At 39.1% G+C, this 23762-nt stretch overlaps 1 protein-coding gene and 1 non-coding gene across 7 annotated transcripts in view; both read left to right on the top strand.

Moving 5' to 3' along the window:
• Positions 1–23762, top strand: part of LRP2BP (LRP2 binding protein) — a 39658-nt gene that overhangs the window by 13001 nt on the left and 2895 nt on the right. For 4 of the 6 annotated variants that reach the window (XM_047855160.1, XM_047855162.1, XM_047855159.1 and 1 more), the window contains 6 exons: positions 326–439; positions 15004–15146; positions 15235–15340; positions 16400–16623; positions 18256–18430; positions 21101–21214. In XM_047855160.1, coding sequence (XP_047711116.1) covers positions 326–439; positions 15004–15146; positions 15235–15340; positions 16400–16623; positions 18256–18430; positions 21101–21166 — 828 coding nt within the window. In that variant the 3' untranslated portion in view covers positions 21167–21214. Of the gene's footprint in view, positions 1–49; positions 56–318; positions 440–15003; positions 15147–15234; positions 15341–16399; positions 16624–18255; positions 18431–21100; positions 21215–23762 lie in introns of those variants that run through there. The other 2 variants (XM_047855163.1, XM_047855164.1) reach the window with 2 other exon arrangements.
• On the top strand, positions 6859–6965 carry LOC125165041 (U6 spliceosomal RNA). Its single transcript, XR_007151945.1, has one exon. It is a non-coding gene; the product is annotated as a U6 spliceosomal RNA (small nuclear RNA).

Genomic DNA, 23762 nt, shown 5'->3' with positions numbered 1-23762 from the left:
CAGGTCATATGGCAGCATGGATTGAGCAGAGGGTTAGGCTATCATTTTGAGAGAGGTTTGGCAATATCCAAATGTAAGAATAAAAACAAAAGAGAGTCTCACCCAGATTTTTCCTAGTCACTTCCCTCTGTTGTCATATTTAGGCCTATTTAATTGGTTTTATGGTGTGCTGATTGCTGTTGATGCCTTACTTCCAAATTCCATAAGTGTGTTGCTGTCTTTTGCTATATTTGGTGCTCCTAGCTAGATTTAGGTGGGAATTAAATATTTGTGATGACTTTAAGGTAATAATAAAAATAATTCAATATTTCCTCGGAGCTCGTAGGGATGGTATGAAGAAGCATTAGAACAGTTTGAAGAAATCAAGGAAAAAGACCATCAAGCAACTTACCAGCTAGGAGTAATGTATTATGATGGGCTGGGGACACCTACAGACGCTGTAAGTTACTGTTTCATTCACAATGTTTAAGATTTCATTGTTAATGGGTTTTTGAGATGATTAAGGTGATTTATATTTTAATATATTTCTGTACTTTTATTTCAACAATATCTATCCTTATAGCATTTAAAGGATAGCAGTAGTCATTTTTACATATATGTGAAAGACAGTATTTCTTTTTGCCCCCTCCTTGCTACCATTGACTGTCAATGACACTTTTGTTTTAAAATGTTTTCCTTTATGTTTAAGTTATTCCAAAACTACATGAACATGGAGAAAAGTTAAAAAATAAGTAAAAATAGGATCACCAAATTCTACTATCAAATATGAACAGTTATTATTTAAAAAAAATTTTTTTGATGTTTATTTTTGAGACGATGCAAGAGACAGAGTGCAAGCGGCAGAGGGACAGACAGAGGGAGACACAGAATCTGAAGCGGGCTCCAGGCTCCGAGCTGTCAGCCCAGAGCCCGACGTGGAGCTTGAACTCGCTCGAACTCATGAACCGTGAGATCGTGACCTGAGCCAAAGTCGGACACTTAACCGACTGAGCCACTCAGGCGCCCCAACACTGTTATTATTTTAAAGTATATTCTTCCATGTATTGCCCCATGCAAAAAATTATATATATATATATACATATATTTGTTTGTATGTGTGGGCACATCGCACACACTTTTTCAATGTAGGCCTACACTATACATAATGGTTTTTAATATCCTTTTTCACCTAACAATGTATTTTGAATGTCCTTGTCTTTGTCAATAAATATAATCTACATTATCATTTTAATAATGGCGAAATTAATGTATATCAATAATATTTGTAGGCCTCATTTATTTGTAAATGTTTGCAGATAAAAGAAAGAATAAACTAAGCTATGAGGTTTGGAGATCAGTATGACAATTTTCTCTATTCCTTATGGGATTCTGGGCTTTAGTTTCGTTTGTAAAATGAAAATAAATAAACATAAGTTAGAGATACATCTGTCATTTCCTCCTCCTCCCTTGGCCATGGCCAACCTTGAAAATTGATCATGGCCCCCCTTCTAGCTGAATCCAGACGTAGCTTCCGAACTTTTATCAATACAAAGCTTTAAGGTTACATTACCAGTTCAATCCACTGGAGCCAACATGCAAAATAAAAACCATCAACCTAAGTCACGTAGTTGTTAATGAAATTGAATAACATGTAAAATAACACAAGGCACATGTAGTAAGCATTTGATGAGTGTTTTCTTTCCTGATTTTATCTTGTATAAAATTAATGATGGGAACTATAATTCCTGAAATACTTAATTTTTACTCTTTTAGAATCATAGCATATGATGAAATAAGTGAATGATGAAACAAATATTTGCATTAAATGCAAGATATTTTATTTTAACCCGTTTACAGTGTAACCTGTTAAAAGTGTAGTAATATGGGGTGGCTCAGTTGGTTGAGGGTCCAAGTCTTTGATTTCGGTTCAGGTCATGATCTCAGGGTTGTGGGATTGAGTCTCACGTTGGGCTCTATGCTCAGTGTGGAACCTGCTTAGGATTCTCTCTCTTTCTCCTCCTGCCCCTCTACCCTGCTTGCATACTCCCTCTCTTTAAAAAAATAAAAATTAAAAAAGTGTAGTAACGTGGAATCCATGACTACATTGTTCTCAATCCAACCTGAACCCTCTTTGAAACATCTTTATTTTGTCTGATTCTCACTCATACTGTACATACCTCTTTCCACCATCCTCTAGGTGTTGGCAATACAATTTTCCCTGTTTGCCTCTTTGTAGCCAATCCTCTGTCACCTTTGCTAGCGGCTTCTCTTCTAGATGTTGAAGTGTGTCAGAACCTAGGCCCTTGCTGCCCTCTTCTGCTCTCTCTCCCTGACTAAGCTCATTCAGTCCATGGCTGACATCACCTAGACTTTTAAAAGACTTCCAAATTGTCTTCACACCAGAACCTCATTCTGAGATCCATACAGCCAAATTCCTCCCTCTTCCTAGATGTTTAGTCGTCATCTCTCGATCCCTTGGAGTCCACATCTAGTTCACCTACAAACCTGTTGCTTAAAATACACACAAGTCCTACTATTTGAGACAGTGGAGTTTCTTTGCGCACTGGTGCCATTCAGAGGGGTGGTCGTCATCCTTGGAACTGCCTTGAAGGACACGAAAGCAGCTTAAAAACTCCCTTCCTATTTTTTGCACTCTGAGCACCTACTCTACAATCCCCTAGGTATGTGCTTACTCTTGTAATTTATCCGACCCTGGTTTATTTAGTTGGATTCACTGCATTATTCACTCACTCTTTCCTACCACAAATATTAACGAGGAAGGAACAGTCTGAGATGCTAGAGAAGCAAAGATAAGTATGAAAAGGAACGCATAGTTTGAGAATAACTATGAGTGCAGTTGTGAGTCCTGGATTGAGACAATACGTGTGCGAGGCACAAATGTGGGGTCAGGGGAGATTCCGCTGATGCTTAGAAGAGAAGCACAGCATATAAGGTAAGGAAGGAATGGCATTCAGAGGGAGGGAGAGACATGAGCAATGTTCCGAAACCTCCTTCAGTACCCTGGATCCAGCTTCCTCAGTCATGTCTTTGCACATTTCAGCATACTAACTGATGTAGGCTTGGCATGACCACCCATTAACTGTGCTGTATATGGAGGCAGCCGGGCACTTCTAAGTCATAACTAGAGAAACCTAGAGAACAGCAATCTTAACACCAATCATGAGTCCATTTAACCATACTCTTCAAGGCAGTTACCACCTAATCTCTGTGACCATCATATCCTATGATATGTACTAAATAAAATCAAAAATGTAAATTGACATACTGATCTTATGAATCTTTTCTCATCCTCAATTAATAAAGCAGTTTGGGGGGAATAGTATTAAAATTCGTTCTACAAAATATTTTAAACAAGATTAATCATAGTAAGATAAAGCCTATTTACTTTAAGTAGTAGGATTACTATTCTTATTATTTCAATGATACACTCCAACGTTTAAATATCTGGTGGAAAAAAAAATTGGTCTCGAGTGATTCAGATTCTCCATAATTGTTTTGCCTGCAAATTCAGATAGGATTGAAAGTATTATAATTATTTTATTCAATTGATTTTCTGTTAGATTTTCAAGAGACTCTTATTTTTATATCAATTTTAAGTCATTAAAAACCCAAGGTGCTCTTTAAAAAAAAAATACCAAAAAAGTCTCAAGACTCAGATGCACTCTGTCATTGTGCCACTCTCTTCTTTGGTATTTATCTATATTCATTACAACGAGATATTACACTTAGTTGGCTGTCAAAATTAACTGGAAATTGGAAGAAATTCTGTGGCTGCACTACCTCACGTGATTCTTTACGAACTTGCTGAGTATTTTCTCCCCATCCTTTCCCCCTCCTGTGTCTTTCCCGTCCACCCTCTCTTTCTCTGATGCCAAAAATGGTTTTATCCCATTGTCTCAAACAGAGTAATTGAGTCATCTCCTCTTTTGCCTTTCCCTCATGTTACTTCCCTGGAGAGGATTTCTGTGGCCATATTATCAAAATCAACACCCTTTCCTTTCTTCACGAACTTTAATGATTACCTTAGTTATTTGTTACCTGTTTAGTTTCTTTATCTCTAATTGGAATGTAAGCTCTACAGAATCAGGGGGTTTCAACTGTCTTGCTCACGACTCAATCCCCTAGAGACTTAGAACAGGGCCAGAACCACAGTAGATGCTCAATCATATTTATTGACTGATCTTGTGGCCCCTTGCTGACCACATTGTTATCAGAGTCACCTCAAAAGGCTTTTTCAAAGGACTTTTCTAGAGTAAGATCCTATGTAAGAAAAAGTATGGTAATAGCTGTTAAGATAATAAAATATTTGCCCTTGTTACAAGAAAAAATCAATACTTCCTTAGAAGAATGAAGTATCATAACCAAGTAAAACTTAGCCCAGAAATTTAACAATTCAACCTAAGGAACTCTATGAATATAATACTTTAGTAGCCTAAGTAAGACACCATATGATGGTTTTAGTATGTATTGAAAAAGCATTTCATAAAGCCCAGGACTTATTCATAATGAAAACCTTTAAAAAAAAATACTAGGAATTATGTTTCCTTATAACTTAGAAATAGCCACTTACAGGTAAAAGCCCAAACCAGAGACTGTCTTTCTCAAAGCAGAAATAAAATCTTTTTCACGGGTCATACTGACCTACTCATACTATCTCCTGAATATCTTTCAGATCTGTCCCCAGTCCTTTATTCCCACTCCCTCTCTTCCAGTTCAGGCTCCCAGGAATAACCCATTACCTGGGTTATTTCAGTAGTAGATCCCCAGCTTCTGCGCTGGCCCCAGACTCGTTACTCAAACTGCCACTAATGCCATCTTTCCAAAATACAAATCTGATTACGTCCCGTCCATCCAAAGACTTCAACGTTGAAGGTCCAAAGAAGGGCATGATTTGGAGTGTTCCCAATGGACAGCCAGCTAGTTGGACACCTAGAGGCCCATATAAAGTAACATTTACTTGGTAAATTCTTCGGTTTCAAAAGCAATAACTGCCCTTCCAAACCCTCATTCGAGTCCCAAGTTTGCAGTGTCTGCCGACATGGGGGGCTTCACCAGGCATCATGAGGCCAACCCACTGTGACTGTACCTGAACTAGACATCGGAATTCCATCTGGAACCCTGACTTCACTCGGTCCCACCAAGCGTCACAGCTGTATCACCTCTGGCCGCTACACACAACGTATGCCTCTCTGGTCATTTGTCTTCTTACGTATTCTCGACTCCATATTGCTTTCTGTTTCCTCTCCTGTTCTTACGGCTGCCCTCCCTCCTAAACTTTCCAGCTGGCAAATCCTCAGGCTTTTCTCAGACTATTTCTTTCCCTTCCTTGCCTCATTGGAAACTTAGCTCTCCCATAACCACCTCTCTGTAGGTCGAGGGCTCTCCTTCCCTATCCCAATGTGCTCAAAGGTGGAGTTGGCATCATTTTCACCCCCCAATTCATTTTCCAGCCATGAGCTCTCCTCCACTCCACTGACTTTCCTACTTCTATCAACTTCCCAGTCATTGGTCATTCCTCAACATTTCATTCTGGGATTATAGTTTTCCTCCCTGTGTTGTTCCATCATTTTGTCTGACACTTGAATTAAGAACTGAGTAACAAGAGGGAGAGACCATGTATGTAGGTCTGGGGAATCACATTCAGGTAGAGGAAATAGCTAGTGTTAAGGCCTGAGGAAGGAGGGAAAACTGGAGTGTAGTCAAACCAGTGAGACGGGGCCAAACCACATGGGACTTGGAAAACGAGGGCCAAGAGTTTGGCTTGTGTGATCAATATAATGTGAAAACACTGAAAGGGAGGAAAATCAATATGATTTCCATTAAAAGAAATCATTTTGTCTGTTGTGTGGGGAATGGACTGAATGGAAGCAGGAGTAGAAGCAGGAAGCCAATTGGGAAGCCACTGGGGTTCAGATAAAACCACTTTAACTAAAGTACCATTCGTGGAAATACAGAAAAGTGGAGAGATTTAGAATATACTCTTAAGAGGATACAGGCCTTCTAATGGACTGGGAGAGGGCCAGGAGTAATAAATAATAAATAAGGGGAGGGATCAAGGGTGATATTGCCATTTAACAACAATGGGACGACTGAGGAAGGAGCAGGTTTGGGACGTGACAAGAAAACCTAACTTTTGAAGTATGTGTTAAGTCACCTGTGCAGAGATGTCAAGTAGAGAGTCTGGAGCTCAGTGATGCAGTCAGGACGAGAGAAATCGGGGCGGGGGTGGGGGGTCTCGGTGGACCATTGGTAGTTATGGCACCAGATTTGGATGCAGTTGCTGAACGAGTGAACGCAGAGAAGAGGAAAAGGCCAGGGACAGAGATGGGGAGCCCTCCAATATTTAATGGTCAGAGGGGAAAGAATAGCCAGCAAAAGAGAATGAGAAGGAGCAGGGAGAATAGAGGAAGTTGAGGAGTGTGTGGTGATCTGGAAGTCAGATGATGAAACTGTTTCAAGGAGGGAGTAATCATCTGTCTCAAATTCTGTTGAGGTGAGTATAATGAAAACTGAGCGCTTACTGTTAGGCACACTTAAGACGAATCTCCTCGGAGACCCTGACAAAAGGCTTTTCAGTGGAGGGAGAAGGGACCAAGGTCAGAGTGGGCCGAGGAGACGCATGGAGGTGAGGAGTTGGGCATAAGCACTGAGTTTTGTCATATAGCAGAACAAATGCATGTGCACTAACGAGGTCATGGACTCGAGGGAGGGTCCTCCCCGGTCCAGAGATACCACAGTGTATTTGTAAGTTGATACACAAGATCTAGCAGAGAAGGGAAAACGATGAGTTAGGTAAATTCACAGATTCAGTGTCTCTCTTGATTTTCTATTTTCTCAGTGACATAAAAGCAAAGCCACGTACTCGCTTCAGCAGTATGTACACTAAAACTGGAAGGACAGAGAAAATTAGCATAGTCCCTGCATGCAAGGATGACTCACAAAGTCATGAATCACCCCATGTTTTTATAAAAATATAAATAAAAAATTTCAAAAGGTGAAGCATGAGCTGAGAATGAGGGAAAGGACAGGGGCAGCGGAAGTGTGAAGAGACAGGATAAAGTTTGAAATAGTTCTCTTCCCTGCCAGGTTAAGTGGGAGAGAAAACTGAGGCAGCAAACTGATGGTATTGTTTGCCAGGGCTGAGAGCTCACTCTGAAATCTGTGGTCAGGAGGACCTATCGCCATGGCTGTGTTTTTTCCCAGCCATGTGCAGCTGCTTGAGTGCATCTGAGTAGGCAGAGAAATGGTTTATCTGCCAGATAAATGAGTGTCAAGGAGGGAAAGAGGAATGAAGGGATGAGTATGGTGACAGACGCAGAATAAGCCTAAAAGGTGAGAATTAAGGACATGAAGAAGTAGAGGAACCAGGGAAGTTGGCAGGTTCAATGCATTGGCATATGGCAACTCCCAAAGAGAATGGCTCGAATGTGATTACATGTGGAGGCCAGCGGAGCAAAGGAAGATGGCCGCTGTAATTCTCACCTAGAATTACACTGGCTTGATAATACCTTTAACTCACAGTAAAGGGGCAAATATCTCTTTTCATTATTATCACTTTATTAACATACCAATGTTCTTGATACTAATTTGGTCCAGACTCTGGTTCAACCATATATGCTTTGTGTGGTAGATTTGACCTGTTTTCTTCAGGGAGCATTCAAAGGTCATTATTACCCCATAGAGAATGGTAATCACATGTGGGCTCCAACACCTAGGGCAGCTACAAATGGAAACTGGAAATAGCTTTGGGGGGGAGGGGGCAGGGAATGAATAAAGCAACAAAGTTTTGGCTGAGATAAAATTGCAGTGAGGACAAGTTCACCTGTTTTAGCTTTGCTTTCCCCATCTCACAGAATTCTAAAAAGGTTTTTAAACCCTTTCTTTAGCATAAGGCAGTAAACATTTGAGTGTAATTTAGCGCCAGATTGCAGGAAATTTGACTTAGGAAATTCAGTCTATGGACTCATCAGGCAACTGTGCTTCTGTTTTCTAGACACAATACGTTTCGATGTCTGTCCTCTAATCCACTCCCTAGATTTTTAAAATAATTTTTAAATGTTACTTATTTATTTTTGAGAGAGAGACAGAGAGTGAGTGGGGGAGAGGCAGAGGACAGAGAGAATCCTAAGCAGGCTCTACACTGTCAGCAGAGCCCAATGTGGGGCTCAAACTCACAAACTATGAGATCATGACCTGAGCGAAAAACTAGAGTCAGACGCAGAACAGACTGAGCCACCCAGGAGCCCCTCTAACCCACTCCCCAGATTTAACTTCACATATTAAATGCAATCGGAATCAAATTTCCTACAAGATTTTTTATGGCATGTGGCAAGCTGATTCTAGAATTCATATGAAAGAACAAAAATCCAAATATTTATATGTAGTATTTAAAGCAAGGTGGGTTTTGTTCAGGAATAGGCAAAGATCAAAAGAACAAAAGAGTCCAGAAACAGACATACATCGATATATGGGTATTTACCATGTCATAAAATTTCACATGTGTGAGAAATGGTGATGGAACGGTTTGGTCACATTTTTAATTTACTTATTTTCTACTTATATATACTCTTTTTAGTAGTTGCTCTAGAGATTACAATATGCACTTTTAATTTATCACAACAGACAAGGAGTTTATATGGAATTACTTCAGGTAAAATATAGGAACCTTGAATAAGTATGCTTTCATTGACCCGCCCACCCCCAATCTTTGTCACGCTATACTTAAATTCATATTATAAATCTCCAAATATAAAAGTGTTATAATTTTTGCTTTAGTCATATATCTTTTGAAGAAATTAAGAGGATAATAAATTATATGCACATGTATATATACGTGTATCCTTTTATATTTATTACATATTTACCATTTCTAGAACTCTTCATTCCTTCCTGTCAACCTGAGTAGCCATTTGTCACCATATTCCTTTCCTTTTGACCTGAAGAATTTCCTTTGAAGGGAATTTCTTATAGTACAGTTTGCAGATGATCATTTATCTCTGATTTTGATCATCTAAAAATGTCTTTAGGGGCGCCTGGGTGGCTCAGCCGGGTGAGCGTCTGACTTCGGCTCAGGTCATGATCTCATGGTTTGTGGGTTCGAGCGCCGCTTTGGGCTCTGTGCTGACAGCTCAGAGCCTGGAGCCTGCTTGGGATTCTGTGACTCCCTCTCTCTCTGCCCTCCCTTGCTCATGCTCTTTCTTTCAAAAATAAGCATTAAAAAAAATTTTTTTTTAATGTTTAAAAATGTCTTTAATCTGCCTTCACTTTTGATGAATTGTTTTTGCTGGTTGAGTTTTTCTTTTCCACACTTTAAAAATGCTATTCTTGGGGCGCCTGGGTGGCGCAGTCGGTTAAGCGTCCGACTTCAGCCAGGTCACGATCTCGCGGTCTGTGGGTTCGAGCCCCGCGTCAGGCTCTGGGCTGATGGCTCAGAGCCTGGAGCCTGTTTCCGATTCTGTGTCTCCCTCTCTCTCTGCCCCTCCCCCGTTCGTGCTCTGTCTCTCTCTGTCCCAAAAATAAATAAATGTTGAAAAAAAAAATTAAAAAAAAAATGCTATTCTTGGGGCACCTGGGTGGCTCAGTCGGTTGAACAACTGACTCTTGGTTTTGGCTCAGGTCATGATCTCACAGTTTGTGAGTTTGAACCCTGCATTGGGATCTGCACTGTCAGACTTGGGATTCTTTCTCTCCCTCTCTCTCTGCCCCTCCCCCACTCGCTCCCTCTCAAAATGAATAAACTTAAAAAAATGCTACTGTCAAATCTTCTGGCCTTCATTAATTGCCTTGCTCCTCCCCCCACCAGTGTTTTTGAGATGTAATTGACATATATCATATTAGGTTGTATGACATAATTTGATATAAGTATATATTGAAAAATGATTATCACAATAAAGCTAGTTGACATCCATCACCTCACATAGTTACAAACTTTTCTTATGAATAGAAATTTTAAGAGCTACTCTCATAGCAACTTTCAAATATATAACACAGTGTTGTCAACTATAGGCTCCATGCTGTATATTACATTCCCAGAACTTATTTATAACTGGAAGTCTGTGCCTTTGAGTATAGTTGACAATATTACATTAGTTTCAGGTGTACAGCACAGTGATTAGACAAGTTTACCAATTATGCTATGCTCATCACAAAAGTAGCTACATCTGTAACCACACAGCGGCATTACAATATCAGTGACTATATTCCTTATGCCTTTCGTTCCTGTGACATTTCATAACTAGAAGTCTGTATCTCCCACTCCCCTTCACCCATTTTGCCCATTCCCCCACCCCCTCCCGTCCACGAAGCATATGTTTGTTCTCTGTATTTACAGGTCTGATTCTGCCTCTTATTTATTCATTTTTTTAGATGCCACATATGAATGAAATTATATGGTATTTATCTTTCTCAGTCTGACTTAGTTCACTTAGCTAGCATAATACCCTCTAGGTCCATCCACATTGTTACAAATGACACAGTCCCATCCTCTTTTTATGGCTGAGTGATATGCCTGTGTGTGTGTGTGTGTGTGTGTGTGTGTGTGTGTGTGTGTACATACATACATATATATATGTACCACATCTTCCTTACCCAGTCATCAATCAGTGGACTCTTCCATATCTTGGTTATTGTAAATGATTCTGCAATAAACAAAGAAGTGGATAGATCCTTTCAAATTACTGTTTTCGTTATCTTTGGGTAAATACCCAGTAGTTGAATTAATGGATCATATGGTATTTCTATTTTTAATTTTTTGAAATTATACTGTTTTGCACACTGGCTGTTCCAATTTACATTCCTACCAACAGTGAACAAGGGTTTCTTTTTCTCTACATTCTAACACTTGTTACTTCTTGTCTTTTTTATTTTAGCCACTCTGACAATGTGATGTCTCATTGTGGTTTTGATTTGCATTTCCCTGATGATGAGTGATGTTGAGCATCTTTTCATGTGTCTGTTGGCTATCTGTATGTCTTCTTTGGAAAAACGGTCCTGTGTACATTTTCTACTTGGATTATTTGTGTGTGTGTGTGTGTGTGTGTGTGTGTGTGTGTGTGTGTGAGAGAGAGAGAGAGAGAGAGAGAGAGAGAGAGAGAGAGAGAGAGAGTTGGCTAAGTTCTTTATATATTTGGATATTAACTTTGTCAGATGTATCATTTGCAAATATCTTCTCCCACTGAGTAGGTTTTTGGCCTTTTTGTTTTGGTGGTGGTTTCCTTCACTGTGCTGCAAAAGCTTTTTATTTTGATGTAGTCCCAATAGTTTATTTTGGGTTTTGCTTTCCTTGCCTTAGGAGACATATCTAGAAAAATGTCTCTATGGCGAATGCTAGAATCACTGCCTGTTTTCTAGGAACTTTATGGGTTTAGATCTCACATTTAAGTCCTTAGTCCCTTTTGAGTTGATTTTTGTGTATGGTATCAGAAAGTGGTCCAGTTTCATTCTTTAACATGTAGCTGTCCAGTTTTCCCAACACCATTTATTGAAGAGACTATCTTTCATTGTATATTCTTGTCTCCTTTGTCATAGATTATTTGACCATATAATTGTAGGTTTAATTCTGGGTTCTTTCTTCTGTTCCATTGATCTATGTGTCTATTTACATACCACTACCATACCGCTTTACTACAGCTTTGCATAGTATACCTTGAAATCTGGAATTGTGATACCTCCAGTTTTGTTCTTTATTGAGGTTGCTTTGGCTCTTCAGGGTTTTTTGCAGTTCCATGCAAAGTTTAGTAATTTTTTAATTTTGTGAAAAATGCGGTTGGTATTTTGATAGGTATTGCATTGACTCTATAGATTGCTTTGTGCAATGTACACTTTAACAAAGATGGGGCACCCGGGTGGCTCAGTTGGTTAAGCGACTGACTTCAGCTCAGGTTATGATCTCACAGTTCATGAGTTCGAGCCGAATGTCAGGCTCTGTGCAAACAGCTCAGAGCCTGGAGCCTGCTTCAGATTCTGTGTCTCCCTGTTTCTCTGCCCCTCCTCCACTCACACTCTTTCTCTCAAAAATAAATAAATATTAAAAAATATTTTTAAATATATATACATTTTAACAATGTTAATTCTTCAAATCTAGAAGCATGGAGTATCTTTCCATTTGTTTGTGTCATCTTCAATTTCTTTCATCAATGTTTTATAGTTTTCACAGTACAGGTCTTTCACTTCTTTGGTTAACCTCCTAGGCATTGTATTCTTTTTGGTACAGTTATAAGTGTAGTTTCTTAATTTCTCTTTCTGTTACCTTATTAGTATATAGACATACTACTGATTTCAGAGCATTAATTTTATCTCCTTCAAATTTACTGAATTCACTTATTATTTTGATGGAGCCTTTAGGTTTTCTATGTATAGTATCACAGTCATCTTCCAATAGTGATAGTTTAGCTTCTTGTTTACCAAAATGAATACTCCTTTTTCTTATCTGATTGCTGTGGCTACGACTTCCAGTAGCATGTTGAATACAAGTGGCGAGAATGGACATCCTGGTCTTATTCCTAATCTTAGAGGGAAAGCTGTGTTTTTCACATTCAGTAAGATGTCAGCTGTGGGTTTTTCATATAGGTCTTTATTATGTTGAGGTATGTTTCCTCTAAACCTACCTTGTTCAGAGTTTTTATCATGAATTGATGTTGAATTGTATCAGATGCTTTTTCTGCATCTGTTGAGATGATCATATGATTTGTATCCTTTGTTTTGGTGATGTGGCGTACCACATGGTTGATTTGTAAATACTGAACCATCCTTGTATCCCCAGAATAAATCCCACTTGATTGTGGTGAATGATCCTTTTAACGTATTGTTGGATTCAGCTTGCTAATATTTTGTTGAGTTTTGCATCTATGTTCATCAGGGATCTTGGCCTATAGTTTTCTTTTTTTTGTGGTGTCTTTGTCTGGTTTTGGTATCAGGGCAATGCTGGCTTCACAGAATGCATATGGAACCTTTCCTTCCTCTTCTGTTGTTTGAATCATTTAGGAGAATAGGTTTTAACTCTTCTTTAAATGTCTGGTAGAATTTACCTATAAAGCCATCAGTTCCTGGACTTTTATTTTTTTGTTAGTTTTTTTTTTTTTTTAATTACTGATTCAGTTTCATTACTAGTAATCAACCTATTCAGATTTATTTCTTCTTGATTCAGTTTCAGAAGATTGTATGTTTCCAGGAATTTATCCATTTCTTCAAGGTTGTCCCATTTGTTGGTATAGGTTTATCTTTTCAAAGAACTAGCTCTTGGTTTCATTGATTTTTTTTTTTTCCTGTCTCTTATGTCATTTATTTCTGCTCTGATCTTTACCATTTCCTTCCTTTTACATCATTTTACCTTGGGCTTTGTTCTTCTTTTTCAAGTTCCCTTAGATACAAGTTTAGATTGTTTGAGCTTTTTCTTGTTTCTTGAGGTAGGCCTGTATCACTACATATTTTCCTCTGAGAACTGCCTTTGCTGTGTCCCAAGATTTTGTTGTGTTTTCATTTTCATTTGTCTCCACATATTTTGATTTCTTCTTTGCTTTGTTGACCCATTGGTTGTTCAGTATCATGTTGTTTAGCCTCCATGTGTTTTTTCCCCTATTTTTTCTTGTGATTTATTTCTAGTTTCATACTCTACGGTCAGAAAAGATGCATGGCATGACTTCAGTCTTCTTAAATACTAATTATATAGTTGTTCTCCTGTACATCATGTGTCATTTTTCTCAGGCCACTTTCTTTGACCATGATGTATGCCTGGGAAATCTACTTCATGTTTATCCCGCCTGAGGTTCACTGAACTTCATGGATCACTTCCAGCTGCAGTTTTTAAGAGTAATCTCTCCTCTGGCTTGCATATGCTCTGGTAAACTTTCCAGTGTCTTAAAAAAAAAAATGTTTTTAACGTTTGCTCCAGATTTAGTCATTGCTATCTGTGGAAGGATTTACACAACCAACTCACTCGACCACCAGTAAATTCCCTCTTACTATTAGGTTTAGAAAAAAAGGCAAAGGGGTGCCCGGGTGGCTCAGTCAGTTAAGCGTCCAACTTTGGCTCAGGTCATGATCTCATTGTTCATGAGTTCAAGCCCTGCATTGGGCTCTGTGCTGACCACTCAGAGCCTGGAGCTTGCTTCAGATTCTGAGTCTCCTTCTCTCTCTCGACCCCTCCCTGGCTCTGTCTCTCAAAAATAAATAAATATTTTTAAAAAGGTAAAAAAAAAAAAAAAAAGGAAAAAAAGGTAAATATGTATGTCACACATTCACAAAGACAAATCTCTATAAATTGGGACTCACTAAAAAGCAAACACCTTTATCTTCTATCACTGTGGTATTTAGCCAGCAACAGAACTTGGAGAGAGCAGTGAAGGATAAAAGCTAGAATGCAGTGTATAGAAAATGGGTTTGATCGTCAAACATTTTCTTCTTGGGAATGATGTTTGACAGTCTGCGTCTGATGGATTTTTTGGAGGGGGCAACATCTTCCTGTGTGCTCTTTGTGACTATGCAGATGTCATATGAATAGCATGTTGTATGTAAATTATCACTGAGCATACTTAGTGTGCTTGAAGGAAGAACATAGTATTTGGGGCTCACAAGTGTACTCTGATTGTAAATGTGGAAGAAGTTACAGCTATTCTTGTACGTTGATAAGTTCTAAAAACTATGCCCATCCAGAATAAGGGCTATAAGGTAGAAGGGAGGAGAGAAAAAAGAAATCATATTGAAACATAATCCAACTGCGGAAGCTAAAACATGAGGGAAATGCCTTATATCCTTTAGATCTCAGAGCTCTGGGAATGCCTACGCAGGAGATATACCCTTCCTTCTTCCCTTCCCTCCCTGTCCCACCCCTCCTCCCTTATTTCCAGCTCTGCAGACTAAAGGGCAACTGTCTGCCTGGGCACAGACCCATGACATCAAACATCATGTCACAGGAAGAAGACTTTTACACCATACTGGGAAAAAGAATTTAGTTTGGGTAAAACTAAAAACTGGGGTTTTTTTGTTTGTTCTTTTCCTTTGTGGAAGGAAAAAGGAGTGGAATACATGAAGAAAATCATCCATTCTCCATGTCCCAAAGCAAGACACCTACAATTTGCAGCTGCCTACAACCTTGGAAGAGCTTATTATGAAGGGAAAGGTGTCAAACGATCAGATGAGGAAGCTGAAAGGTAGTCTTACCTGAAAACAAGTGTTGTTTTTTTTTTTCTTTTTAATCAAATGCTGACACAAAGAGTAACTTGCCCTTTTTTCTTTTAGACTGTGGCTTTTTGCTGCAGACAATGGAAATCCAAAAGCTAGTGTGAAAGCTCAAAGTATCCTAGGATTATATTATTCCACAAAAGAACCCAAAGAATTAGAAAAGGTAACACTGATCTATTTGTTTTTAATGCCAGCACCACACATAGATTAATATTTATTTCAGAAATTAATAATAATTTCTTTTCTGAAGGGAGGGTGGTAAAGAATGAGTGTCTAGTTTTAAAGATCTCTTACATTTCTTTAAAGTGTAAAGAAAGTTTACAGTTTGGGATCTCAAGGCTCATTTTGCCCTTTACTCATCTATGGTCTACCTTTTCCCTACCTCTACCAAAGGATTCCACGGATGTGAGAGCACTTTCTACACTATAAAAAGCCACACGTACAAAATATTTTATACCACGAAAGCTGAGAGAGTCCTAAAATATGGCCCAAATCCTATTATGTGAATAAATTAATTTGTTCTGAGAAAGTAATGATGCTAGTAAGTAAAATACACACGAAAATGAGTTAAAAATTAAATCCATTTAAGACTTTTGCATAAATACAATCTCTTTAATCATCAATGATTGAAACATTTTCCAAGAAATCGTACGGGTTGGAGGAAACGTAGGGCCACGTGCTACTTTTAAGAGGCATGAAGAACAAACTCACAAGAAACACCACCTGAACAAGACCTTCTTTGGATAACTAAGCAGCCACTTGGAAATAATTTTTTGAGCCAATTCAAAGTCACTGTAGCTGAGTACTGAGCAAATGGGCTTGCAACCACATGCAGCTTTTATCTCGGCTGCCTGGGATCGACAGGCGCCACCTCTGAGATCTCGCCATGAGCAGCTCTCCTCTCCCTGCTGGGCCTCATTGCAGGGTGTCTCAGAGCCTAGCAGACACTTGGTTCCTACCTCCTACCTTCCTGATCCTTCCTCGGGAAACATCAGAAAATCTTGAATCCTATGACAGCTGAACTGGCTAGGCTGTGACCTCTAACCTCTCTTTTGGATATGTGAAACTGGTGCTCACCTGAAACACACACAAGGTGCTCAAACTGTTTCCTAGAGATAAGTTATGCACACTATCTCATAATTAGAGATTTTTTCTTTCTTTCCGGTATTCCCTTATAATTTTGCCTGGTGGGTAACAAAGATGAAATTGTGCTTTTTCTTAGGCATTTTATTGGCATTCAGAAGCGTGTGGCAATGGAAATCTGGAGTCCCAGGGTGCACTTGGGCTGATGTATTTTTACGGACAAGGCATCCGCCAGGACCCTGAAGCTGCCTTGCAGTGCTTAAGGGAAGCGGCAGAACGTGGAAACGTCTATGCTCAAGGGAATCTCGTGGAGTATTACTATAAGATGAAATTTTTTACTAAGTGTGTTACATTTTCCAAAAGGTAAATAAACTGGATAAAAGTATTTCCAAAACCTCCTCCCAGATGTTCTATGCCACGTCTGTTCAATAGAACTTGCTACAATATTGGAAATGACGGCTAGTGAGCACTTGAAATGTGGCAAGTGCAACTGACGACTCACCCGTTACATTTCATTAGATTTTGGAAGAGTCTAATTCTGTGCTATCAGTCTTCAGGATTTCAGTGTTATTCACTCTGTGTACCAGCTGATGATCTTAATCACGTTTGACTTTGGGGGGCATGAATTTCCTTTTTTATAAAGAAGAAAACACCTCCATAGGATTACTAACATAGTGCATATAAAGTACTTAACATAGCTTAGCACATCAGAATGCTTATTAAATATGTTTTAATTTCTTCAGACTCTTCAGCCACATGTTCTATTGACTGCACAATTGCAAGATAGCTTGATAAAGATTGTAAAATGAGAATGGTTTAAGAGATGCCAATATTAACACCTTATAAAATATATGGAGATTCTCTTCTCTGAGCCCACGTACTTTCCCCACATTTATTTACTCATAATGTACAAAAGCAATATACCAGGAAAAACAGATGTGGATGTCCCCTAGAGAGGCTGTAAGGCCATGCTGATGTATTTCCCTCCCAATAATGCCTGACAGAGCCCCTGGGACCCCCTCTTCCCTCACCCAGTGTGGGGCAGTCATCCACAATGTTGCCTGAAGGACTTGGTTCCACCCTCTGCCCAACATCATGGCTCCCAGGGAGCAGGTCACTTACAAGTGTGGTCCCCAAAGTCCCTAAAGTCTAAGTGCCCATCTGGTTAAAACCAAGACTTTAAAATCTGTCAAACTTTCCATTACTGTCCACATTCCTATTCCTCATAATATCACGGGTGACATGAGGTTAAGTAGATCCCATTTTCACACAACCCTCCAGACTTGTGTCAGGGTTATGAAGGAGGACTTTTTTTGCCCACTTTTTAACAAAGATAGATGTGTAAGTTTCTTGATATGTTTTCTGATCCTATGTGACTGAAGTCCAAATTTAAGGTCAATGTTTGAATAAACGATTCAAAGAAATAGAAAATGCTTTTCCCCCATTGTTTAAATCTGCAAGGTGTTATTAAGTTTAAAATATTATTATTATGGGGTACCTGGGTGGCTCAGTTGGTTAAGCATCCAACTTCGGCTCAGGTCATGATCTCACAGTTTGTGGGTTCGAGCCCCGCATTGGGCTCTGTGCTGACAGCTCAGGGCCTGGAGCCTGCTTCGGATTCTGTGTCTCCCTCTCTCTTTGTCCCTCCTCCACTCATGCTGTCTCTCCCTCAAAAATAAATATTAAAAAAAATTTTTTTAAATATTATTACTATAAGAAAATAAACTTTTGTGTTTTCTAGTGGTTATTAAGCCTGACTGACAAGTATGATTATAGAGAAGCTGTGAAGTAAACTCTTTGTTAGCTCCTCTTCCCTTGGTTTTAACTGGCGGTTTTATTTACCCTTCACCACAAAACAAATACCACAAACAACTTAGTTCTCAAACAGGTGGAAATAGGGAAATTACTTTGGGCACCACTTCTGAACATGCAATTTGTAAAAATGTAAACTAGAACTCATGTCCTTTTTAACGTCACAATTAAATGTCGCCACAGGATTGCTGACTACGATGAAGTTCATGACATCCCTACGATAGCCCGGGTCACGGACTGTCTCCCGGAATTCATCACCAGAGGCATGGCCATGGCATCTTTCTACCACGCCCGATGTCTTCAGCTTGGCTTGGGGGTCACAAAGGATGAAGCGACAGCGAAACACTACTATTCTAAAGTAAGGAAGCCTGAACACAAACAACATTGACTCAAATAGAAATTGCTGAGTTTTTAGTTAAGACTTGAACATCTTTATGGATTAGTATTTTTCCTACTTAATTATTGCACAGATAATCTGTCTAGGAGAGGTTGTCAGACACGTGGATTATTTGCAGACAGTTCTGCCAGATTCCTATTAGCATAATTAAACTCAGATGATAAAAGTTCCATTTTGATGCAAATTATTCTCTCTCACCCTGCCACCCTCTGGAGCCTAAGGGCCAGCACCAAGACCTTATAGCCAGAGTATTCATGCCTCCTTCTAACCAGAAGTATGAACCTATTCTCATTCTAGTACCTTAATGAAATAGAATAAATAAACTTAAAAAAAAAAAAACAAAACCTGAGAGAGAGAGAGAGAGCGAGCAAGCATCCAAGCAGGGGAGGGGCAGAAAGAGAGGGAGAGAGAGAATCCCAAGCTGAGAGTACAGAGCCTGACGCGGGGCTCGAACTCACGAACTGTGAGATCATGACCTGAGCCAAAACCAAGAGTTGGACACTTAACCAACTAAGCCACCCAGGCACTCTGAAATCTAGTTTTTAATTTTTTTTTTTTTTATGCATGACATCAACCACACTTTCTGCACACTACCCAAACTCAGTCATGAGTTTGAGGTGATCACTTGAAGTAAGACTTTCCTTGTTTTAATCCATTTGGATTAGCTCCCAAATGGATTTCACCTCTAAAATCAAGCAACTTAGAAAGTGGGAAGGGAGTGAGAAAGGGGGGGAATCATCATGAATAGTAACTGCAAGTAAAGTTTTAAAAAAATAAACACACACACACACACACACACACACACACACACACACACACACAAACTGCATGTCTTAGGTCGATGACATCCATGAAGTCCAAAGTAGAATTATACCTTATTAAAACTTATAAAGCAATTCATGGAGTGCACAAATTGTTTAGCTGGAGCAGGTGAACAAGGCAAGGAACAATTTTCCGAGTCCTCTGCCTGAATCTGACCATTTAACAGCAGTGGTTCTCAACCTTCTCTGCATATTAAAATCACTTGGGTATTTTTAACAAATTCCAAAGCCCAAGTCTTATTTCAGAACAATTAAATCATGTTCTCTGAGAGTGCAACCCAAGTGTATTTGCTGAAAGCTCTCCCGAGGACTCCAATGTTCAGGCAACTTTTGGAACCCCTAAATTAATTTGTTTGAAATTAAAATTTCCACAGCATTAAGCCCATATCAATACATAAATATAGGAACACAGTACACAAATTCAACTGAGATATTTACCATTACACCATTCTGTTAGTATGAAAAATCGTTGTCTTCAACTTTTTACAAAATCTAAATGTTCTCTGTATTATACTGATTTCCAAACGAAGTCAATTTCAAATTCTGTGTTATCCTTCATGTCTTTTCCAAATAAACAGAAGCAGGGAAAACTCTGGGTCAACAAAATCCTGAAATGTGGTATATGTTCATCCTAAATAAAACAGCAAAACAAACAGACTGCAACCTTAAAAGTGTTTTTCCCAAGATGGGAGAAAATATCCGCAGTATTCAATTTGGGCCATTGTCTTTTACAGGAGATGCTTTTAACAAGGGAGAAGATTCCAAAGTAGTAGGCCAGTGAAGGGTCTGGAATCCTGTCCCATGAGCATAAATTGAGTATTTTATTTAGAAACAAAAGGACAGGAGTCCAGACAGTCATCTTCACCAGACTGAAAGGCTGTCCTACAGAAAAGGAACAGCAGGGGCGGGGAGCAGAATGATAGCCAATGGCAGTGTGTTAGGCAGGGGGAAAAGCTAAGGCCCTGGCTGGTGTGGAGACAGGGGGCCTACAGTCAGGAGACCCACACTTGCTCTCAGCTCTGCCACCGACAGGATGGTGACTGCCAACCACCTTGCCCCCCAGGATCTCCATGAAACCAGCTTTACATATTCTCCTAGGACCTTTACTGCTTCTAATGCATTTGGAAGGAAACTTAAGCTGAGTACAAAGCAGGATCTTCTAATACAACTGTTTGGAAAATAAACAAAAACAAAAGGTTTCCTATAAGATGGTGACTTAGTAACCAAGCAACTAGTGAGCAATCTAGTGAGCAACCGTCATGGGTACTGAAGGGAAACTGTCATGGGTACTGAAGGGACACTTACTGCATGGAGTGCGGTCTGGATGAGATGATGATCGCAGATGTCTCTTCCAGATTCCTGACGTTCTATGTAGTTACATGCACTGTTACTTAACGCTATTTATCGTAACAAAATGTTACTTTAAAGTACGATTCTCATAGATGCTGCTATTCATATAATAAGATAATAGCGAGTTTGAGGCCAAATGTTAATGCTTTCCATGTTACTTATTTTAATAATTGCTAACATAGAATGCTACCATTAAATTCCCTTTATTCTTGGCACTGATAAAATTTTCTCTTTCAAGTGCCAATAGCATGGTAATTTTCAGGGTGATCTGTTTTGCAGAGGCTAATTTGAACTTCCTTAATCAAGAAATCAAAACAGAAATGAATCTTAAGAAATTACCTTAAAATCATTGTACTTCTTAAAAAAAAAAATTTTTTAAAAGGAAGAAAAAAAGAAAGACCCAACAATTCAAAATGTATCTAAATATAACTGACTCTCTCTCTCTCTCTCTGATTTTAAGGCGTGCCGTCTGAACCCTGCATTGGCAGATGAACTTCACTGTTTACTTATACATCAAAGAATTTAGATCATAATGCGTTTCAACAAAGACCATCAACCCTGGCACCTTAGAATGGTGTGTGTTTTTATAGTCACTATGCTGTTTGGTTATTTTCTGCATCCCAAGTTACAATATCCTGGGTATTCTGATGACATGTTACCTTTGTTCTTACATCTGTAATTTTATAATTCAAAACCTTAGGTATAGGATCTGATTGCTAAATGAGTCCTTAAAGATCCAGCTCTTTGCCTACAGACTGGCCTAGATCATATCAAATAGAGAAAAACACTCCCTAAAGGAAATTATCTTTTTTTTAAAAATACAGAGTGTCTAAAAGACTTAGTGCAGTCTTAGCTTTAATAACTTCAAAAGTATAAATGCTACAAACTTATAAAAACACACTGAAGGCTTAACTCTTTAAAATTTCTTTGACCCTCACTTAGTTTTGTGAATTTTGGATTATTAATTTTAATTTGTTGTTTTTCATTAAAAATTTTTAAATTTAAGAGGCACCTGGGTGGCTCAGTCAGTTAAGCATCTGACTTCAGCTCAGGTCATGATCTCGCGGTTTGTGAGTTTGAGCCCCGCGTCAAGCTCTGTGCTGACAGCTCAGAGCCTGGAGCCTGCTTCAGATTGTGTCTCCCTCTCTCTCTGACCCTCCCCTGCTTGCATGCGCTCTCTCTCTCTCACAAATAAATAAACATTAAAAAATCTTTAATGGGGCGCCTGGGTGGCGCAGTCGGTTAAGCGCCGACTTCAGCCAGGTCACGATCTCGCGGTCCGTGAGTTTGAGCCCCGCGTCGGGCTCTGGGCTGATGGCTCAGAGCCTGGAGCCTGTTTCCGATTCTGTGTCTCCCTCTCTCTCTGCCCCTCCCCCATTCATGCTCTGTCTCTCTCTGTCCCAAAAATAAATAAACGTTGAAAAAAAAAAATTAAAAAAAAAAAAATCTTTAAGATTCATAAAACTATTAAAAAGAATTTAAAGAAACTTTCAAATAATGTTCTTTAATTGTGTAGCATTTATACTTCCAAAGCAATTAAAGCTAAGACTGTACTAAGTCGTTTGGGACATCTTGTATTCTTAAAAGAAATTCTTCTAAATAGTTGGCTAATTTATTATAAACTTCAAAAAAAGTAGGTTTAAGAAACTGCTTAGAATCTTCCCTTAAAGATCTTAATGAATAAGACAACTGCTATATTCCCGATAAGATAATCAGTTAAGAGAGATGTTTCTTTGTGCTTAGACTCATTTGCTAGATTAAAAAAACCTTAAGATTCATTTCAAAGCAAAGTAAAATGTGAAAAAAATTTCAAATCATCTCTCAATATAAGAACTGAATCTAAATATGTTAAAATTTTTAATTAGGCTTTCCTTGCATTAATGAGGTCCATAAAGATAAAAGCTGATAATACAAATAATAGGATCCACATGGAGAAGACTGTATAGCAATACATGTCTGAAACAGATACACTGAAAACAATGTCTTTTTTTTTTTTAATTTTTTTTTTAACATTTATTTATTTTTGAGACAGAGAGAGACAGAGCATGAACGGGGGAGGGTCAGAGAGAGAGGGAGACACGGAATCTGAAACAGGCTCCAGGCTCTGAGCAGTCAGCACAGAGCCCGACACGGGGCCTGAACTCACGAACCATGAGATTGTGACCTGAGCCGAAGTCGGACGCCTAACCGACTGAGCCACCCAGGCGCCCCTGAAAACAATGTCTTAAAGATACCTTATCAACACCTTCCTGTAAGCATACACTGATGTGGCTTTATTTTATAAATCACTACCATCCTTTCTGAAAGTGGGTTTAAACAGGATCTCATCTTAGTACAATTAATCCGTAGGCATCAGGCACTAAAGAAGTATGTATGGTAGAAAATTACTTGCTCTTGTCTCATGTTCCGCTTTGTCTATGTTACTTGAACTTCATTTTGCCACTCTGTAAAAAGGAAAGCAATTTCAACAGACTTAGGTCTGTGAGATGCCCTCAACGATCACATACTTCTCTCTTAAATCTCTTAAGACGGATAAACTTAAACCATTCCTGAAAACTAATCCTTTTCTTTTAAATTCTCTACTGAAGACTCCCTCATTTCCTCCAGGAACGTGATTCAATACATCAAACCCTTTGTAAGATTTCACACTACCTAGCTTACATCTCTTCTACAATATAAGCCCACTTGCTCTGCTCCTAATACCATCCATACATGGTATTCCTTCAACCATCGGAAGATCTAAATCCCCAACTAGTATTCTTTTCTCCACACTTAATCCAGTCCCTTAAGCCTGTAAGAATCCGAAAAGTGGAATGTAATAAGGCAGTGCTTGTTGGTTTTAACAGCACACTTGATAGATAAGCGAATCTTCCTTCATCCCAGAGACCACTTTTTTGACTGCCATTAAAACACAGGTCTGAGAAATCCCCAGTGTAGGAATTTGACTCGCGTCATATGTGGTAATATGCTATGCTTAAGTGTCTTCAGTAAATCCGACACAGAATTCAAAATTTCAGTTTACTGTAGTTACCATAAAGGGGGTACTTCTGGCACAGACGAGCCCTTGCAAACTACCACTGCTGCAGACCGTGGCACACACCTTGACCTGTGAGTGGAGTCTC

This window comes from Prionailurus viverrinus, chromosome B1, assembly GCF_022837055.1.
Source record: "Prionailurus viverrinus isolate Anna chromosome B1, UM_Priviv_1.0, whole genome shotgun sequence".
Lineage (NCBI taxonomy): Eukaryota > Metazoa > Chordata > Mammalia > Carnivora > Felidae > Prionailurus > Prionailurus viverrinus.
The sequence above is the reverse complement of the archived record's forward strand: the minus strand, read 5'-3'. Positions and strand labels throughout refer to the sequence as shown.